Raw genomic sequence first — 20,882 nt, 5'->3', positions numbered from 1 at the left:
TATATGTACAAAAAATAAATCCTCCACCATCTGTTCCTGAATTTTTATTACATGTATTTGATCATCATGTTGTACAAAATATTCTATATAAGAAAAAGTGTCTTAGATAGTTTTATCACAGGCAGGAACCAATGGTGCCCCCATAGTTATTCATAAGGGGTAGGGGGGAGGAGTGTTTACCCTTTAGCTGTGTATTAAATTCAGCCTTTGACATTAGAAAATATTCCGCATTTTAACCTAAAATTTGAGAAACAAAAAAAAAAATTCTGAAAAATATTTTTTCAATTATGTTTTTAGAGCATTTATTGTTTTAGCATTTTAGAACAGTTACATTTACCTGTTGCTGTCTTAAAGTAACAACAGATAGTTTGTAAAGCTTTAAGATAGAGTTTTAACATTGATCTCAGAGATTGTTGGGTTAAAAACTTGACCAGTTTTATATTTGATACCACTCTGCAGTCCTCTGCTGACCAAAAACTACACTAGATAATTTTCTGGAGCGGGTAGGTGCCCGGGTGGGGTGGCCATCAATTTTCCATTGAGGCCCCTGGCCAGCCCTGGCCACCCCTTGGGGGTGCCACTGTCTGGATCCAAAGGCTTTCAGTTTCGTCAATAAAAAGCACAAGAAGAAGAAAAAGAAGTTTGCTTTTTCTGTTGGCATCATGGCAGAGCCTGAAGTAATATCTTAGAGCAATGGAGGCTATGCGAAGAGTGCAGCCTGCACTAGTTTGAGGGAGCTAAAAAAGGCCACAAAATTACAGACTGATGGTGACCTAGCTTTGTTGCTACTGGACTTGTAAGTAATAATATTTTTTGACCAACAGTGTGGATCTTTTTACTTAGTGGTTTATTTTAGTAGTTGGCTCATGTTAGTGTTAGCTTGTTTTTAGCTCTAGCCACAGCAGGGTTTTCATGACAGTTGTTATTCCACTTTCAGCCGGTAGGGAGAAGAAGCAGGATATTGTTAACTGTTTAACAAAAGTGTCCCCAAAACCTATTGACATTTATAATTTAGAAAATAGTTAGCAAAAGCAACATGTACAATGTTTTTCATTACTGTATGCTTAATTGGTTAATTTATTCTTTCTATATTTATATAGCTTTAGATTTATATCTAGTTTAAAGAAGATTAATGTATGTTTTGTGGGAATCTGAATAGTGGGGGAGGACTTCCCTTGGGGGGCCAGTGGGGTGGCCATCAATTTTCCATTGAGGCCCCTGGCCAGCCCTGGCCACCCCTTGGGGGTGCCACTGTCTGGATCCAAAGGCTTTCAGTTTCGTCAATAAAAAGCACAAGAAGAAGAAAAAGAAGTTTGCTTTTTCTGTTGGCATCATGGCAGAGCCTGAAGTAATATCTTAGAGCAATGGAGGCTATGCGAAGAGTGCAGCCTGCACTAGTTTGAGGGAGCTAAAAAAGGCCACAAAATTACAGACTGATGGTGACCTAGCTTTGTTGCTACTGGACTTGTAAGTAATAATATTTTTTGACCAACAGTGTGGATCTTTTTACTTAGTGGTTTATTTTAGTAGTTGGCTCATGTTAGTGTTAGCTTGTTTTTAGCGCTAGCCACAGCAGGGTTTTCATGACAGTTGTTATTCCACTTTCAGCCGGTAGGGAGAAGAAGCAGGATATTGTTAACTGTTTAACAAAAGTGTCCCCAAAACCTATTGACATTTATAATTTAGAAAATAGTTAGCAAAAGCAACATGTACAATGTTTTTCATTACTGTATGCTTAATTGGTTAATTTATTCTTTCTATATTTATATAGCTTTAGATTTATATCTAGTTTAAAGAAGATTAATGTATGTTTTGTGGGAATCTGAATAGTGGGGGAGGACTTCCCTTGGGGGGCCAGTGGGGTGGCCATCAATTTTCCAGGGAGGCCCCTGGCCACCCCTTGGGGGTGCCACTGTCTGGATCCAAAGGCTTTCAGATGATTCAGAAGTCCAAAAAAGGATTCCTGCTAAGCTGTAAGCTAAAACACACTGTCTGAATTTAGCTCAAACCACATTTAATTTACGACGGCTTTAACATTTCAATAAAAGAAACAATATTAATGCCTACATGTTAAAATCTGCTGTTGTCTGGTCCAGGGCCAGAGGCAGGGTGCTAGCACAAAGGGCAACAATTCTGATGTTCTTATGTTACTCAGACAACAGTGTTTGAGTCCCTCTCCTAAGAGCAAGGCACCAGAGACACAACCTTAGCTGAACATTAGCTGAAGGTAAATAACTCAGCGGGGCAGAGAAGACAAACATGATAAAATCTATAAGGGCCCAGATACGAGGAGAAAGACAACACAGCTGTAGTGAATACCATATGTCAGCCGCGGTCTTCAGGGTCAAAGCTAAATACTCCAGTAGATCCCCACCCCCCCACCCAGTCTCAACACCCCAAAAATCTCAACCAAGCAGCAGACTTGGTTTAATGTTTATCTTTCTTTCAGACGCGGGGTGAAACATTGATTCCATTACCCTGTGGAGACAGAAATATATTTACCAGCAGATGTAAAAATTGTGAGCGGAGAGTATTTGGCTCTGGGCTTTTGTATTTTTTGAGAAATGTGGACTGAGGTTGACCGGCTAGATGGAGGAATAGATAACGACCTTTCACATGATGAGGTTGTGAGCGACCCAAACCAGAAACATACACTTTATCCTCATGCTGTTTGATGTCTGAGCATTGGTGGGAAGAGAAAAACAACAGCCGTGCAAACCACTAAAAGGGGTAAAAGGGCAGTAAAAGTCTAATATCCAAACTGTAAAAAGACTTCTCAAACCGCCGAGTTGCCTGGTCACATTTACGGCACCATCAAACCACCAAGACTACAAACGTGTGTCCACTTACGGACGTCGCTTAACCACAAAACAGCAGAAATACTGGTGACTTGAGTGGGATCGAATCGGAGAGGAAATATTTTAAAGCCTCACTTTCTGATTATGTGTAAAGAACGAACAGATTCAGTTAAACCACACCACATGGCACCCATTCTCTCCCTAATTTACCAGATGCTAAAAACTTGGTCAACTTAGCATTTTTTAAACCATCCATCCATCCATCTCTCTCCAAGAGATGCTCCACCTGCAAACCCATCTAGAGTACGGCCGTAAGTCTAGCCTGGTGCTGACAGCCGCTGGTCTGGGTTAAATGATAACCTTGAACACTGTGGTACTCTTTATCTCCTACCGGCACAGACTGCCTTATTGTCCCTCCCCCTCAAATATGCCCCTCCAGCCAATCCGAGATGGGATAAAGGCCCAGCGCACCTTTCAGCGGCTCTTTGACGACAGGGAGACAGAACCCACGCACCTGATAAGTGATACCCGTTAAGTTTTATAGACTCTGAGCTGTGAATGAGCAAGTGTCCACGAAATGCTTATTTATGAGAAGCGAAATGGCTCTTTTAGGGATTTTGTTCTCACCCACCAGACAAAGAGCCTCAGGGAGTTGCACTATGACACTGTGAGTCCTTTTGGCTTTAACACGGTTTACAATTTTATTTTTTAGGAAAAACCACAGCTTTTGAAGGAAAAGAAATAAATACAAAGAAAGATGCATACTTGTAATAGCTGGTGCAGTGGGCATAGATGCGTAGCTTGTCTCGTATAACCCGTCCTGGTTGTGGCTTTCTCTGAAGTCCCGCCACTCGCACGGCTAAAACCCTCGGACCAACCAGACGCTTGAAGACCAGGGAGAGCCAGTAGTCCTGTAGGGGTGTCACACACACACACACACACACACACACACACACGCACGCACGCACGCACGCACGCACGCACGCACGCACGCACGCACGCACACACACACACACACACACACACACACTGTTAGTCTTTCTCTTCAACGACAACAGAGTTTTCTAATCATCTTATTGAAGAGCAGAATAGAGTATTTCAAGATAAAAGGGAAAAAGTCTTAAATCCTGTTCTCTGTTAGAACTAAAATACAAATAAAACATAAAATATAATGACTCCCTTAATGTTTAATAATATAGATATACATTATAGGAATATATATTATTATAATTATTGTCCTATGAGTTGCAGGCACTTCATTCATGCCATACATATCTATTTGTCACCCATCTTAATATGAGAAATGAGACATGGACGTGAGGAGATCATTTGCAAAAACACATAACTGAAAAATGCATAATTTTATTGTTTACTTCATGTGATTTCTGTCAAAATATGGTCAAAAAATACTTGAATCTGTTTTCCAAATGACCTCTCCACATGTCTCAAGTGATGTTTGCATCACAATATTAAACAATACAGTAATAAATGTACAGTATTTCACATTCTCATAATGTTGTGCAGCTATATTAGTTTATTAACAATAAAAAATCATAGCATACACATTGCCTGAAACGTAACACACTCACACAAGCTGCAGCAGGTGACACAAGCCTTCACTAAAATGTATAATTAGGTATTGCATTCTGAAATTAAAATAAAGTTACAATTGTTAAAAAAATAAAACTCAGTCAATAAAATATGCAAAATTCTAGCAAATAATCGGTCTAGAAAGCAGCTAATCTGAATCGTCCAATGACCCACCCAACCTGCGTGAAACTGTCCTAAATATGACTATTTTTTCCAATAAATTATGCCCCAGTTTCAATTTCTGTTATCGCTGTTAAGTGGCGGAGTGTACTGGGTCTCACACTACAGACTACACAGACCCAACACCTCTCCAAGAGACCCAGAACAACATGTGCTCCTCAGGAAGTTCCCATGCAATCCTGCATATGGCAACATTTAAGGGCTTCTTTTTTCCACGCAGACTTTAACTTAATTTGCAGCCAAAGCATCGAAGAGGCAGAACACAGTATAGAGCAGTATATTGTTGACTGTGGCCAGAGGGATGGATGGATGAATATATACAGTCAGAGCTCTTATCTATGATAAATACATTGTGTGTGAATAAGGAGTCCATGTACTTGTTTTGGGTACAGCATTCTGAGTAAATAGAATGAAAAACAGGCAATAGATCAAATGTAATTTTTGTTTAAATTTTCTGACAAAAACAAAGATTTGTACAGTTTTATTTATTGACTTTTTAAAATTAGCTTCAGTTATAAAATCTTCAGTATGATTTTTTTTGTCTTTTTTTGCCCTGGTTTTCTAAACAGGACAAACAATTGCAGGAACAGATATTAATAAAAGAGCCAATAGAAACATATATTAAGTCATCAGCCTATGAATGAAAGTTTCTTATGCTGCACCTTCTGCACTCTAACTGCTCACCCTTTACATTGGACTTTAATCTGATTCTTAAATCTGAATTTAACTTTGAACTGGTGTTCTGCTGAGCTGTGGTGCCCTCATGGTGGGGGCCATCGGCTTGAACTGTTGCTAACCACTTAAACATTCTCCCTCTCCTGATAATAACATTTTACTGTCTTTGACATTGAATGTGCTACTACTAGTTTACCCGTTTAATTATAGATTCACTAGGATAAATACAATAAAGTTTATCTCTCACCAAATAGAATATTTACTAAGATGTCACAATGTAACCATAGAAACACTACTTGGTATATATGTTGTGTGTGTGGGTGGGCTGAGCCAGGATCCTACCGAGGTTTCTTCCTGTTAAAAGGGAGTTTTCTTCTCCACTGTTGCTAAATGCTTGCTTAGTATGAGGATTGCTGTAAAGACACTGACACTAGTCAGTGACTCGATGCAATTTGCTGGGTTCCTTATTTAGGATCTGATTGGCTTAATGAACTGACTTGTATTGGAATGTTTACTGTGTGAAGTGCCTTGAGACGACTCTTGTCGTGATTTGGCGCTTTATAAAAAAAACTTGAAATTAATTGATTTTTTGTGTATTTTATTTGAACTAAATGTATGTGTGTTTTTAATGTATGCTGTCACATTGTTTTTGCTGTTCTGTTCCTGGAAAGCACACTGAATTGCCTTTGTGTATGAAATATGCTATACAAATAATGCTGCCTTGCCGAAAGGCCCAACTACATAGGTGGGTGCAAAAAAAACCTCCAGAACAGCGAAATTTTTTTTAAAAGACACATCCAATACCTGCTGCTCACTAGTTAAAATAATAAAGTGATAATTATTTTTTCTGCTACGATAAAATAAACTGAACAGGCTAAAAAAAGGCCCAAATTTAATAATAAAACCTTAAAATTGTAAAAAAAAAAAAAAAAAAATTTCTTTTTTAAAAATCTCAGTTAAGTTTTTGGCTCTGGTACAGCATACATTTACACAGTATAAATAGAATAAATTCATACAAAAGCACTGGAAAAGATAAAAGGATTTCACAATATCCAAAATATACACATCCATAATATCCATTAAAAAGTACAGGTCAATGTTTGGACGTGAAATTATATACTATGTCAGCGTTTCACATATATTGGATCATTTTTGTTTTAGTTTAGCAAATTTCCAGATCACGAGAAGAAAAGAAAAAAAAAACACAAGAAAATGAAGGAGAGTGAGTGAGACAAAAAAGTAGAGGGGGGAGGTGTGGAAAAAGATGAAGTGGTCGAGTCATTTAGAGGCTAGAGGCTTTCAGGGGATTCTACCAACGTTGGAGTCATAGAGAGAGGGGCCAGGCCATAAATTTCCCATGAAGAGGACAGGTTGGCCCTGCAGTGAATTCTCTCAGCAGGTAGGCTTGAGCAGCCCTCAGACATCCAGCCATGTTAAAAGCATTGTGATCCTAGCAGGAGATCAACATTCCTAGAGAAGAGGAGAGCGGTTTATACCTTTGACTTAGGCGGAAATCAGCCCACTACTACCCCAAAATTAATCAGACTATATTTTTAGTAATGATGGATTTTCGGACTTCTAATGCAAATTCTAAGGGGTTTCTAAATATGTCTGAAGAAAGCCTTAAAATATTGTCTTTCCACATTTACAGTCCAAACCAAATGTGACTGAACAGTTTGGATTTGGCTTAAAGCTCTCAATCACTCATCCATCCGTTATCGTCCACTTATCCAGGGTGGGGTCACGGAGGCAGCAGCCTAAGCAGATAGGACCCGACTTCCCTCTCCCCAGTCACTTGGGCCAGCTCCTCCGGGAGGAACCCAAGGTATTCACAGACCAGCTGACAAACATAGTCCCTTCATCGTGTCCTGGGTCTTCCTTTCGGTCTTCTACCAGTTGGATGTGCCCGTAAAACCTCAGCAAGGAGGCATCCTAATCAGATGCTCGAGCCACCTCAACTGGCTCATTTACAAATGTTTTCAAAAAATCTTTAGTGGTGTGTATTATAAATGAATGTGGGTGAGTTGCTCTCCGTGGAAAAATGCTCCTGTTTCATGAAGCTAGCAAAAGGAGAAGGGGGATAGAAAACGACAGGATTATGAGCCTTACTCATTATTTTATGATGTTCTGACACTGCCTCTGTTCGCTCTGCAACATTGATGCTTTATCTCCACAAATAACACAAGCATGAAGGAGTTCTGCCATGTTGTTAACATGCTAATGCTAATGTTAGCTTTGACTAGCTGAGACGTGCTCTGCTCTCTCCTGGATGCTAAAACAACACAGCTATCCACAGTCATGAGCCAAGTTGGGCGAGTCCATAAATGCTTATTCGCCATGTGATGTAGATTCCTGTGGCTTTTTCTGACACGAGCATTTCTCCATCTCTTTTCTTTCAGCAGCTAATGGAAGAAACGGGTTGTAGATTGTTTTCGCCTTCAGCCTGCATGTGAAACTCAGCCTGACGATCGTATTTTAAAAGTAAGTAAAACCGTTTAGTAAACTCTTTAATGTTAATAAAAATAGTTTTAAAACAATTTCACCATTACATAGAAAAACATAAATAACCTTATTGGCTTTTACACTAATGTAGAGATTTACCCCTCATTTTCAGATTAAAAAGAGCAAATAACACATTATTCCATCTTTGTACGAGCAAATTATGACATATTTGGCATGCGGCAGTTTGGCTTTACACAAAGTTTTCAGCCATTTTACAAACTCGACTGTGTGTCAGAATCTCAGGTTGCAGATCTCTCACCAGCCGCCTGTCCTCCTGCAGAGAGAAGCGCAGTTATGATGGAGGTAAGAAGGGAGCAGTGACACTGTCCTGGGCTACTGACAAAGGGCTAAGGTTACATGGCATTTCTCCCCTGCTTCTATCCACTCATCGCCACTAAACGCCTTTCATCTCAACTAATAGCTCCCACGGGAAAAAGGGAAAAGTGCCACTGAGGCGCAGGGTCTTGTAAGAAGAGGCCCTTAGCCTGTATAAGACTGGTCAGGTCCATCGACATACATATATATGGACAATGGGTTTCCATAGGCTCCAATAATAAGTTTTTGAGTTAAAATGGGAGGTGGCCAGCACCATCATTTTGACCGTGTCACAGATTCCGTCAAGCCCAGGCAATTCCACAAAAGGGAAGAAGGGTGGAGCTGAGGGTGGGGCTGTAAGGCTGGGATCAAATGACGACACCCATCGAACTGAAGCTAATGTAGCAGCAAGCTAACCTGAAGCTAACCCCAAAGCTAACGCGGAGGTGGGAGCTAAGCTAACAGAGGAAGCAACTTAGCTACAACCAGAGTTAACTGTGCACAACAACAGAGCTTCTGAGTAATAGATACGCCAGGCTGACCGCTGGGTAAAACCGGGTGGAACACAGAGGTCTACCGCTTCGCAAGCCGGCAGCCACGCAGCAGACAAGCACTGCTGTGATCAGAGATGCGCAGAGCTGCCGCTGGGGAGAACCGGGTGGAAAACATCGGTTTCCATCCCAGAGCTGCACAAGCCGGCAGCCCGCGCAGCAGACAAGCGCCGCGGCGATCAGAGATGCGGCGAGCTGCAGGGAGGGGACCATACCGATAGTCGGAATCCAGCTCCACCAACATGTTATACTTCAACCCATTTTCTAAAGTGCAGCATTATGTTAAATGCACTGGGTTTTACCCTATTACATTTAAATTTCATGGTTCAACAGTACATGTTAAAATCTAAGCTCAGCTAGTGCAAGAGCAGCTGTGACCTAAAATAATCGACAAAGACATAAATATGATTTTACTTACCAAAAAAAAAATGAAGTCGAGACTCCTTGGACGCTCTATTAGTGCAGTTAATACCACAGCAAGTCATTTTGTCCAACAATTGCACAAATAATGTCCAAAAAAGAATACACAAACGCCACAACTACTGGTCTAAGTAGCTTGGTCAGGTCTGACCCTAGCTAGCATGACAGAGGCTCTGACAGCTTCTGGTTTTCACTGAGCTGAGAAAAACTTACAGGTAACGGGTTGAAGTTTTGGTCCACTAGGTGCGTGTATCCATAGTCGAAGAAGGAGTGACGCAAAACCACATCGATGCCCTGCACAGCGGCTAAACCCAGCGTGTTCATCCACCTGGAAAATGTCAGAATATTAAAAATATCTGGTGGTCAGTTAATATCGTTGATTGTTAAGAAAAGTACACATTGATCATGTGAATTCTGTTCTTATTAAAATCAAGTCCTGTGTATTTCACTTACAGAAAGCTGGCCGCGTATGTGTCGGAGAGATTATTGATGCCTCCGGCCCACGCTGGTCCCAAGCCACCCAGCCACACCTTCTTACCCGGAGTGTGTGTGCTCACAACCTGCAGCAAGAGAGCAGAGGTTCGTCTGAAATATGGCAAGACTGCAATAAAATCAATGATCATAAATGGAGGATTTTTAATCGTTTCTGAATAAATTTCAGATGCTTAATCAACAGTAATAACAGCAAAGACAAAAAACATTTCTTTTGTCACAAAACTGTGATAGAATCAGCTCTGCAAGTAGAACAGACCTCGTTTTGCATGACAAAGAGCGGAAAAGCTGTTCATTTATGTAAAGAAAAATGACTTGAGGAAACAGATGTAAAAACTAGAAGACAGATGTGTACAGATGTGTTTGTTAAATACAAATGTTAAAATGTTTTATTTTTTGTAAGATTTACAAAACTGTATTTTAATCTGATGAAATAATATGCACATTTATAAGCCTTATGTGAGAAAACAATGAAAACTGGAAAAATTGAAATAAATTCCTTTTAATCAGTGATTCTTTTATGAAATCACATGCAAAACCACATGATTAACATACAACCATGCACAATAAAATCCAAAGTAAAAATCAATAGAAAGCACTTATTATTATAAAGTACCTTGGTAACTTTAGTTATTTGCTCTGCCAGTGTGTCCAGAAGACGAGTTTTTAGGAAATCCTCTGCTTTATTTACTCTGCCATCCATGTAATAACTGCAAGAGAAATGCAAAGAAACACTGTGAGAGAAACACTCATAACTTTTAATACAGCTCTGATAGCAAAAATTAACTGAAAATATACAGAAAACACAAAAAAGGATCTAAAGTCAATTTAAGTTGAAATGTTGCAAATACAACTTAAACATTTTACAGCAGTATTTTATCTTGCAGCATGAGCAGTAGTGACCCAAAGAAAATGTCATGAGGGGTCAGTAAAAAAAAATTGGGGGGGGGGTCACTCTTGTGGTAACTCTAGGAGAGTTTAGCCTGTAGCTTTGCATTGCATTTTTATTCTTTTCATTAAAAAACAATAAGTCCTTGTATCGAACACATTCACCTCAAATTTGAGAAACACAAACAAAACAGACAACATTTTTATGACAAAAATATCCACTAACTGTTGGGCGAAATGTCATAAGAGTTTTGCCAATGGGCTGCTCATTTCCATGTGCTCCATCTCTTGTATTGCACCATTGTCTTTTGCAGTTCGGAGAGATTTTGTTGTGTTTTCCAAGTGAAAATCGCACAGCTTTGATGGCAGTTTATAGTCAGCTTCTTTATTTTTGTCTTTCTTAGGGTTCTACAACCCCTCAAGGCACTTCACAACACAACCAGTCATTCATTAATTCACACAAACATTCACACGCAGGTATGAATGAGCCACAATGAAGCCACAGCTGCCCTGGGACGCACTGACAAGAGGCAAGGCCTGCTGAACACTGGTGCCACCAACAGGTTCAGGTTTATTTATTTATAAAGCTCCTTTATATGGCCCAAGGGAAACAACAGCAGCATTCTCTGGTCGGAGCCAGGATCAAACCCTCAACCTTGAGATTACTGGACAACCTGCTCTACCATCTGAGCTACTGCTGATCCCAAATGGCATGACGGACAAGGCACATGGGTTTTCCCTCAGCATTTTTCTATTTTCGCAGTCAACCTCGTGTCTCCTCTTTTGGATGCAACTTGATCTGCCAAGAAACTATTGTTGTAAACTTTCCACAAGCAGCATAAATGGTGGAGCTCCATGCCTTAAAATGTCACAAAATGTTGCTAGCTGTCGCACTAAATACGAAATAATTTACCAAGAGGTATGGGCAGGTCTAAAATGGCTGACGGGCCAGTTCTGGCTCTTTGGCTGCTTCTTGAATAGGGCTGTTCTATGACACGTGTGTGTGTGTGTGTGTGTGTGTGTGTGTGTGTGTGTGTGTGTGTGTGTGTGTGTGTGTGTGTGTGTGTGTGTGTGTGTGTGTGTGTATATCTATATATACACACATACACATACATACATTTAGTACAGGCCAAAAGTTTGGACACACCTTCTCATTCAATGTGTTTTCTTTATTTTCATGACCATTTATATCATGGTTTTCTCTCTCTAGAGAAAACCATGAGAGAGAGAGAGAGAGAGAGAGAGAGAGAGAGAGAGAGAGAGAGAGAGAGAGAGAGAGAGAGAGAGAGAGACCTTATGATAAAAAAAAAGCCAAATAGTATTCATTGCAAAGCTTTTCAATGTAAGACTATTACACCCGATCATGGTAGTATTATTTCGATTAAACTACTGCAGTTTATGACATGATGCATTTGAAAATCCATTCTTTTATAGAGCTTGCAATTTCACGGTAAAAGCAAAATGTCATGACATGTTACATTTACCTCTATGGCTTTGACAATCCAATCTTATGTCAAAATGAGGGATTGCAAACCAGAAACTGGAGGACTTTAAAATAGGAAACAAACATCTGTGATGGTGTTTTTTATGCAAAAGTGAGATTAAGGCAAAAATGAAAAATAGAGATGATGTGGTGGGAGAAGATTTTGTTGATGGTGTGAGCCAAAGACCGGTGGAAGATCAGCCTGTGGGCAAACCAGAATCCTCTCAAACATCCGCTGGAAGAGTTCAAGTATGCAAGAGAAGAGAGAAACAACTACCCCCTGTTGATATTTCAGGTAAAATAAAGACATTTAGACATCCAATAAAAGAGCCATGGCTTAAGATATTTAAGTGCATCTTCAACAAACATCATTCTACACAGAAAGAGAAACCAATTAGAGATTAAATTATGCAAATTTAAGCAAATTAGGAGCCTGAAACAAAGTACATACCAAATCTGTTTTGGAAAAGTTTGTTGGAAATGACAGAAATGTGCAAAAGTGACAAGAACAGAGCAGCGTTTAGTTCAAACAGGGTAATGGAGTGTTGCAATCTGAGTTTAACCTTGTTGAAATTGACTTCATAGCACTGGAAAGGCCTCAAGCTCCTGGCCTCAAATTGTAAACAATACAGGGATTAAGTCATACAAGTTTTTTGGCACGTCCTTTCATCTTCCCAAAGAACTCACAATAATTTTTCTGTCCAGATCCCGGGGAAAGAAATTCCACCTTCACAAAAGAAAATAATTTTAAAAAAGCGACAAATTATAAGAAGCTGTTCATCTCACTAATCCAATCAGGATTAGATGGGTTTCGGCCGCATCAGGTAAAGATGTGGTTACCTGTTGTGTTTGTTGGCAAGAAACCTACAATAATAATTTTCTGAGGTTTTTGATCAGAACTGAAATGATTAAAGTTCATTCTCCAAAAGAAGAACAAAAAGCAGATCCTTTGTTTAACCAACATTTGGTAAAATACTTAAGTTGTTAAACTGACCAGAATCCAATAAAATGCAAAAGGGGAACAACACCACTGTGTCTGAATGCTCTCAGACAAAGATCCTCTCGGTCAGCTTGTTTTACACAGCTCTTCCCGAGTGCCAGCCCCACATCAAAGACAGCTCACTAACAAAACTATCTCACACTCCCTTTAAAACAGAAATATGGTACAAGAACAGATGTGATAACATCAGAGAGGAACAGATGGAAACAGAGCAGCAAGAGCATCGCCACCAAAAATGGAAATCTAATGAAACGATAGTAAGGGTAGGGATGGGTTTTATTTACACTAATGTGGTGTTAGATAATGATCAGAAAAATAACCTTTGATATTCATTTTTACTCTGTTGGATTTGTTTGAAATCTCCCGTCTTGCACTTTAAGACGTAAATTGTTCAGTAAATCTTGATTGGTTCTTTTGCACATTACACCAGGAAATGTGTTTTTGGTGCACAAAGAGGTTAGTGGGAGAAGGATATGGTGCACCATGTGGTTCAATGTCACATCAATCCATAATTACCTTACATTTGAAGGAAATGTGGTTTCTCTTGGGAGTGTGGTCGGAACATTTATAGACATTTCTGTAAGGATAAGCAGAACTCTAAAAACTCAAAGGTTGCATGGGCTCAGGTCATTCTGAGAAGATTTCTAAAGTCCAGGGGACTCATTTATAAAGCTTGCTTAATCAACAATATGGGGTCGGAAAACTGCGTAAGCAACTTTCCACGCAAACTCTGGGATTTAGAAAAGAAAACGTAGCAGAAAGAAACTTAAGCTGACTAAGGACCTGGCTTACGCACATTTTGGACATGGAGAGCACCTGCAGTGCTGCTGCTGAAGGATACAATTATGAATTCCAGCAGCATTACCACTTGTACCGCTTTGTGCGCACACAGAACAAGCCTTGATTTGCAGACGCCATCGTTAATGGTGAAATGCCGCAACGAGCTGGCTTATGTATACGCATGAGATCCACAAGACACTTTGCATTGACCATTTATGGCAGAAAGTGGGCGTGCTGAGGGTGGGATGTGATTCAGAAACACCTGAGAACCGTTCTAGAAAGTTTGTGATTTATAAAGCGGAGATTACATGAAGCTGTGCGTACTCCATGTTTTATAGGTCACAAACCTACTTGGCGTAAGTACATTGTTTTTGCTGAGCTTAAGTACGGTTTTAGTAAGGAGTCTACGCAATATTTGATATTTTCTGCGGGGGTTGAGATCTAGGGACTGGCTAGGCCACTCCAGGACCTTGAAATGCTTCTTACAAAGCCACTCCTTTGTTACTCGAGCAATTTGTTTGGGATCATTAGCCGTTTTTACAAAATAATGCTGTCAATTCATGGAGGCATCAGGGATGTCTGTTTATCTTGGACATAACTTGCTTTTAATTGCGATCGAAGCCACGCTCATAGAGTTTTTTTAACAAGTCACTCCTAAAGGTGTCTGTGCCCCACAGTCGCCGTGCAGCCTCTGGTGATCTGACCTCCAGCTCTAATGGAGTAAAGCTCCTAGAGCGCTGCATTGCTCCAGATTATTATCTCAGCTGATTCTGTTCACAGAAGCAAAACGTACAGCCCATTTTTACTTTCATTTTCAATAAAGTTGCCGGCCAGAGCTCAGCAGTAACTCCTCACGTGATCATGACACCACCTTCTGTTGCACCAAGGCGCAATCATCATTTTTAAGACAGACAATTTTGTTTTGATCTATGTGAAGCCCTTTGTGATTCTATGTCAGTGATGAGTGTTATATAAATAAAATTTACTTACTTAATTACAATTACTGCAATATTACTACCAAGTGAGGCAGAACGAATATTGCAAAATTTGCGCATCACTAGGCTGGCATAGCGTGTTCATAAGACACACAGTTGTGGTAATATTACGCTCATTTGCCAGCATGGCGTGTCTTGTAAAAAGGGCTATTGTCATGCTGAAAGACTCAGCCATGTTTAATCTCCAATGCTCTTGCTGATGCAAGGATGTTATCACTCAAAATCAGATGATACATGGCCCCATTCATACTTTCCTTACATGGATCAGTCGTCCTGGTCTCTTAGCAGAAAAACAGCCTTAGAGAGACAATGTGTAGTTTTTACCATTAATTTCTGGAAATATCCATCAAAACGTTGTTGAAAATGAATGAAATGATGCCCAGTTGTTGAAAAATATGGTGGCTTTGTAACATATAACCATTAAAGTCAGGTCTAAAATACATGAGAATGGGTCTAAGTCTCTGGGCGAAGCCATATTAGATGCCATGTTTCCTTCAACGGGAGCCCATGAGGTCAAAATGCATTTACTGATTTGTAACAAATGGTTACAAAACTTTAGCCATTAATAAATGCTGTTTCACACATTTACCTCCACTTGTTGCCAGCGATGAAAGGGAGTCTGATGCGCTTGGTTTTTGCTGAAGTTTGCACTCCCCAGGGCTTTTTGACCCTAATGGGCATCCATTGGAAAGGTCTTACCCGAACACAAAAATACTGCTTGCTTACAACGATTTAGGTATACTGCCCCCTATCGCCAGGAAAAATACACACTGTCACGTTAAAGCATGACGTTTTCACCCCAAGCTTTTAAGTAGGTATGGTGTTCTTTGGACGCAACTCAGCATTCTGTCTCCTCACAACACGACGAGTAGAGTTTTTACCAAAAAATTCTACTTTGGTTTCATCTGACCATATGACGTTCTCCCAGTCCTCCTCTGGATCATCCAAATGCTCTCTAGCAAACATCAGAGGGCCTGCACATGTACTGGCTTAAGCATGGGGACACGTCTGCCACTGCAGGAGTTGAGTCCCTGGCAGCGTTGCGTGTTACTGATGGTGGCCTTTGTAATTTTGGTACCAGCTCTCTGCAGATCATTCACTAGGTCTCCACGTGCAGTTCTGGGTTTTTTGCTCACCGTTCTTCTAGTTAATGTTTAGGGGCCTTTATCAAGCTTGCTTACACACAAAACGGGGTCAGAAAACTGTGTAAGCAACTTTCCACGCAAACTTTGGGATTTATGAAAGAAAACTTAGCGGAAAAATGTGCGCAACTTTAAGTTGACTAAGGACCTGGCTTACACACATTTTGGACATGGAGAGCACCTTCAGTGCTGCTGCTGAAAAAGATAAAATTATGAAATCCTGTAGCATTATCACTTGTACTGCTTTGTTTTCACACAGAATAAGACCCCCACACGCACGCGCGCACACACACACACGTGTGTGCGCAAGCACACACACACACACACACACAGCCTGACGCGCAGAATACGGAATGCAGAATATCAGCAGGGGGACAGATTGAGACAGAATGTCATGCATCTGTGACAGTGTGTGTCCTGTCACTGTGACCCGATTGATCATGCGCCCTGGCTACTTGGACAAGGGAGATCTCTGTTTGGCTGACTGGTTAGTGCATGTGACTTTCACCTGGGAGTCTGGGGATTGAATCCCGATTGGACAATTTTTTTAATATCTGCCACAGATCTCTCTGAAGAATTCAACATTGATGGCTTCAGCAATGCTGTGCCACTCCATGGATTTTCTCTTATTTGTTTTGCAAAAGTACTTCCTTTCATATCTCCTCCTCACCCACAGGTACCTCAATTTCTGCTTCTGTGAAATTGCGCTTCCTTGATTTGCTTTGATCTACGGTCGCCATCGTCATTGGCGGTGCGCTGCAACAGCTGGCTTATGCATATGCATGAGATCCACAAGGCACTTTGCATTGACTATTTATGGCAGTAAGTGGGCATGGTGAGGGCGGGATGTGACTAAAATGCAGCTGAGAACCTTTCTACCTTCTAGTTTCTGATTTATGAAGTGAAGATTGCGTGCAGCTGTGCGCACTCCATGTTTGATAGATCACAAACCAACTTGGCGTAAGTACTTTTTTTTTTGCTGAGCTTAAGTACGGTTTTAGTAAGGATTCTACGCAATGTTTGATAAATGAGACCTCAGGTTTGTTCATAAAGCCCCTTCCTACACAAAACTAAAACACAATAAAAGAGCTATATAGTAAAATACAGACATAAAACATCCAAAGGCAATAAGAGGTAAACAAAAAATAAATAAAACAATTAAACAACAATGATTAAAACATTAAAACATGAGTAGAAAAACTTAAAGCAAAACTTATGGCCTCTGTTTACTTTAATTTTCAATTAAGTTGCAGACCAGAGCTCGGCACTAACTCCCTACGTCATCATGACACCTCCCTCTGTTTTGCCAAGGTAAAATCGCCTTTAATAAGACAGACAATTATTGCAATATTACTACCAAGAGAGGTGGAATGAATGCCGCAAAGTTTGCACAACGCCATGCCGGCATGGATTCTTTACAAGACACACCGGTGTGGTAATGTTTATGTTTATGTATTTAGCAGACACTTTTGTCCAAAGCGACTTACAAGTTATAATCGGCATGTTGCCCTTGAGGTTAACAACAACAACAACAACAACAAACAATTTCCAGTAAGTCATAGGTGGCAGTGAGGCAGCATGATGAATCATGGAGAAGAGGGAACAAGGAGTGGACAGTAGAGAGGGGGACGGGTGCAGGGAGGGTGCTAGTTTAGAAGATGCTCTCTGAAGAGCAGGGTCTTCAGGAGTTTCTTGAAAGTCGAAAAGGAAGCCCCTGTTCTGGTAGTGCTTGGTAATATTAGGCCGATTTGCCAGCATGGTGTGTGTTGTAAAAAGGGTTTAAGAAACACATCTAAAATAAACCTTAAGCCTGGCTTTAAAAGTGGGCATTGATGTAAATTTTATTTATAGTGGCAGTTGGTTCCAACGCCGAGGACCCAAAACTGAAAAGGCACAATCACCCCTGGACTTCCGGTTTGACCGCGGAATCACTAGGAAGTCACTCTCTTGCCAGGACATAACTGGTCAGCAGTGAGGCTAAATATGGTGATAATTTTGACCCCATGGGGTGAGATCTTGCGTAAAGCCCCTGATCGAAGGAGATCAGTGGTCTTGTCTTCCACTTCCTAACAATTGCTCCCACAGTTGATTTCTTCACACCAAGCTGCTAACTACTGCAGATTCATTCTTCGCAACCTGGTGCAAGTCTACAATTCTGTTTCTGGTGTCCTTTGACAGCTCTTTGACCTTGGCCATAGTGGAGTTTGGAGTGTGACTGTTCAGGCTGTGGCTATGTGTTACATGTCAGTGCAAGCTGGACATGTATTTTCTTTTCCTGGCTGTGTTTGTGTTTGTCATGCCCAGGTGCTGAGCCTGGTTAGAGGACTGCTGGTGCTGCTGGAGCTGGATTGGCTAATGAAGTTTCCAGCCCTTTGCCAACAGACAGATCTGGATCCCCGAATGCCTCTGCTGGACCAATCAGAAGCTGGGGAGTCACTATAAAGGCTGGCTGCAAGCACTGTGGCTCTCTCTCTCCCTGGCACCTGTTGCTGATTAACTCACCTGTGTAGCAGCTGATTTGAAGGTTTGTGGTGGGGGTTGTTAGTGGACCAGGTAAGTGTGGGGTACCCTGTACATTTTCAACACTTAGTAGTTTCTGTTATAAATACTAGGAAGACAGGGTGGCGCTACCCTTGAATGGTTTTAACCCCCATTTATGTTAGATACCACAGATAGAGTTTTAGTTAAGTTTTGGTTTCTGAAGATGGCTAGAAAGCTAGGCCTGGTTTTGTTTTGCTGGTTTCTATGATTTGGCACCACCTAGCTGTCCCTCTCAACCCCCCCACTCAGTGCTGTTTTTGTAATAAAATCTGATTTATACTTTGAAAGGTTGATTGTGTCTTGTCACTTCATTGTGGTTGTCGTGTTGCATCTCCCCTCATTTTCGTCCTCCTGAGGGGGTGTAACACTGTGTCTTTTATACTGATTACGAGTTCAACAGGTGCCATTTATACAGGTAACAAAGGGGAGGACAGAAGAAGTTACAGGTCTGTGAGAGCCAAAAATATAGCTTGTTTATAGGAAACCAAATACTTAATTTCCACCATGATTTGCAAATAAATTGCTTTAACAGGTCTGTCTAATTTTTTACAATGGGAGAATTTGCACATTTGGTGTCCGACTACATTCTTTTTGCCCCAATGCATTATATATATATATATATATATATATATATATATATATATATATATATATATATATCAAATCACTTTTATTGTCACGTCACATGTGCAGGTACACTGGTACAGTACATGCGAGTGAAATTCTTGTGTGCGAGCTTCCCAGCAACCGAGTTGTGCAAAAAATACAATAACCTAAAAACAAGCAAAATATAAAAATGGCTAATCTAAGTAATAATATATATAGTATGTAAGGTATATACATAACTAAATGTGTGTGCTAAGTATTTTGTTTTTTTATTTTTCTACATGTGTGCGTGTGAGTGTGTGTATAATGCGTATATACATATTTTACAAATGAATAAAGTAAACAATAAAATAAGAGATATAAAATATACAGTGGTTGGTATGTGCAAAACAGTGGCATTAATGTACAGTATGGAGTGTGTAATGTTGGAGTTTCAGTAGTGAGGGTGAGGTGTCTGCGATGTGTTCAGCAGTCTGATGGCCTGATGGAAAAAGCTGTCTCTCAGTCTGCTGGTTCTGGACCGGATGCTGCAGAACCTCCTTCCTGATGGAAGTAGTCTGAACAGTTTATGGCTGGGGTGACTTGAGTCCTTGATGATCCTCCCCACTTTCCTCAGGCACCGCTTCCTGTAGATGTCTTGGAGGGAGGGAAGCTCACCTCCAATAATCCTTTCTGCACACCGCACTACTCTCTGGAGATCTTTGCGGTTGTAAGCGGTGCTGTTGCCATACCAGGTGGAGCTGCATCCAGTGAGGATGCTCTCAATGGCACAGCAATAGAAGGTCCTGAGGATGTGGCGGCTCATGCCAAATCTTTTCAGTCTCCTGAGAAAGAAGAGGCGATGCTGTCTCTTCTTCACTGTATTGTTCGTGTGCACTGACCACGTAAGATCCTCAGCCAGATGAACACCAAGGAAACGGAAGCTGCTCACCCTCTCCACAGCGTCGCCGTTGATGCTGATGGGGGGGGGGGGGTGTATTCCTCTGCACCTCCGGAAGTCCATTATCAACTCCTTTGTCTTTGTGACGTTGAGGGTGACACAGTTGTCCTGACACCAGTGGGTCAGGGCGCTGATCTCCTCCCTGTAGGCTGTCTCATCGTAGTTTGTGATGAGACCCACCACTGTGGTGTCATCCGCAAACTTCACAATGATGTTGGAGTTTCTCGTGGCCGTGCAGTCGTAGGTGTAGAGTGAGTACAGGAGAGGGCTCAGCGCACACCCCTGTGGAGCACCAGTGTTCAGTGTTACGGGAGATGAGGTGGTGCTGTCCAGTCTGACCACCTGGCGTCTGTCAGACAGAAAGTTAAGGATCCAGCTGCAGAGGGAGCTGCTCAGTCCTAGATCCTGCAGTTTCCTGTCCAGCTTTGATGGAACGATGGTGTTGAATGCTGAGCTGTAATCTACAAACAGCATTCTCACATACGTGTCCCTCTTCTCCAGGTGTGACAGGGCAGCATGGAGTGTCAGGGCTATGGCATCATCAGTGGACCTGTTGTGGCGGTATGCAAACTGTAGAGGGTCCAGTGAATCGGGTAGTGCAGAGCAGATGAAGTTCCTGACCAACTTCTCGAAGCATTTGCTCACGATGGGGGTCAGGGCTACAGGTCGCCAGTCATTCAATGAGGAGATGGTGGAGGATTTGGGTACAGGGACAATGGTGGCCATTTTGAAGCAGGCTGGGACTACAGACAGAGAGAGGGAAAGGTTGAAGATGTGTGTAAACACTCCAGCCAGCTAAGCCGCGCATGACCTGAGGATGCGGCCGGGAATCCCGTCCGGACCAGTAGCTTTGCGTGCGTTCACCCTCCTGAAGCACCTCCGAACATCCTCCTCAGACACAGTGTGCGCTAGGGGTTGTACGAACTAGTCGACTAGTCGACTTCACGGCTCTGTAGTGACTTTTTATGCCTGTCATCAACTAGT

General features: G+C 41.3%; 1 protein-coding gene across 1 annotated transcript in view; it reads right to left on the bottom strand.

Moving 5' to 3' along the window:
* hpse2 (heparanase 2) overlaps positions 1–20,882 on the bottom strand; it is a 101,834-nt gene that overhangs the window by 7,876 nt on the left and 73,076 nt on the right. The window contains exons 7-10 of the mRNA XM_070542405.1: positions 10,140–10,233; positions 9,485–9,591; positions 9,245–9,359; positions 3,564–3,709 (exon numbers count right to left, since the gene is read on the bottom strand). Of these exons, the coding sequence (XP_070398506.1) occupies positions 3,564–3,709; positions 9,245–9,359; positions 9,485–9,591; positions 10,140–10,233 (462 nt within the window). The remainder of the gene's footprint in view (positions 1–3,563; positions 3,710–9,244; positions 9,360–9,484; positions 9,592–10,139; positions 10,234–20,882) is intronic.

This window comes from Nothobranchius furzeri, chromosome 12 (genome assembly GCF_043380555.1).
Source record: "Nothobranchius furzeri strain GRZ-AD chromosome 12, NfurGRZ-RIMD1, whole genome shotgun sequence".
NCBI classification, from domain to species: domain Eukaryota; kingdom Metazoa; phylum Chordata; class Actinopteri; order Cyprinodontiformes; family Nothobranchiidae; genus Nothobranchius; species Nothobranchius furzeri.
The sequence above is the reverse complement of the archived record's forward strand: the minus strand, read 5'-3'. Positions and strand labels throughout refer to the sequence as shown.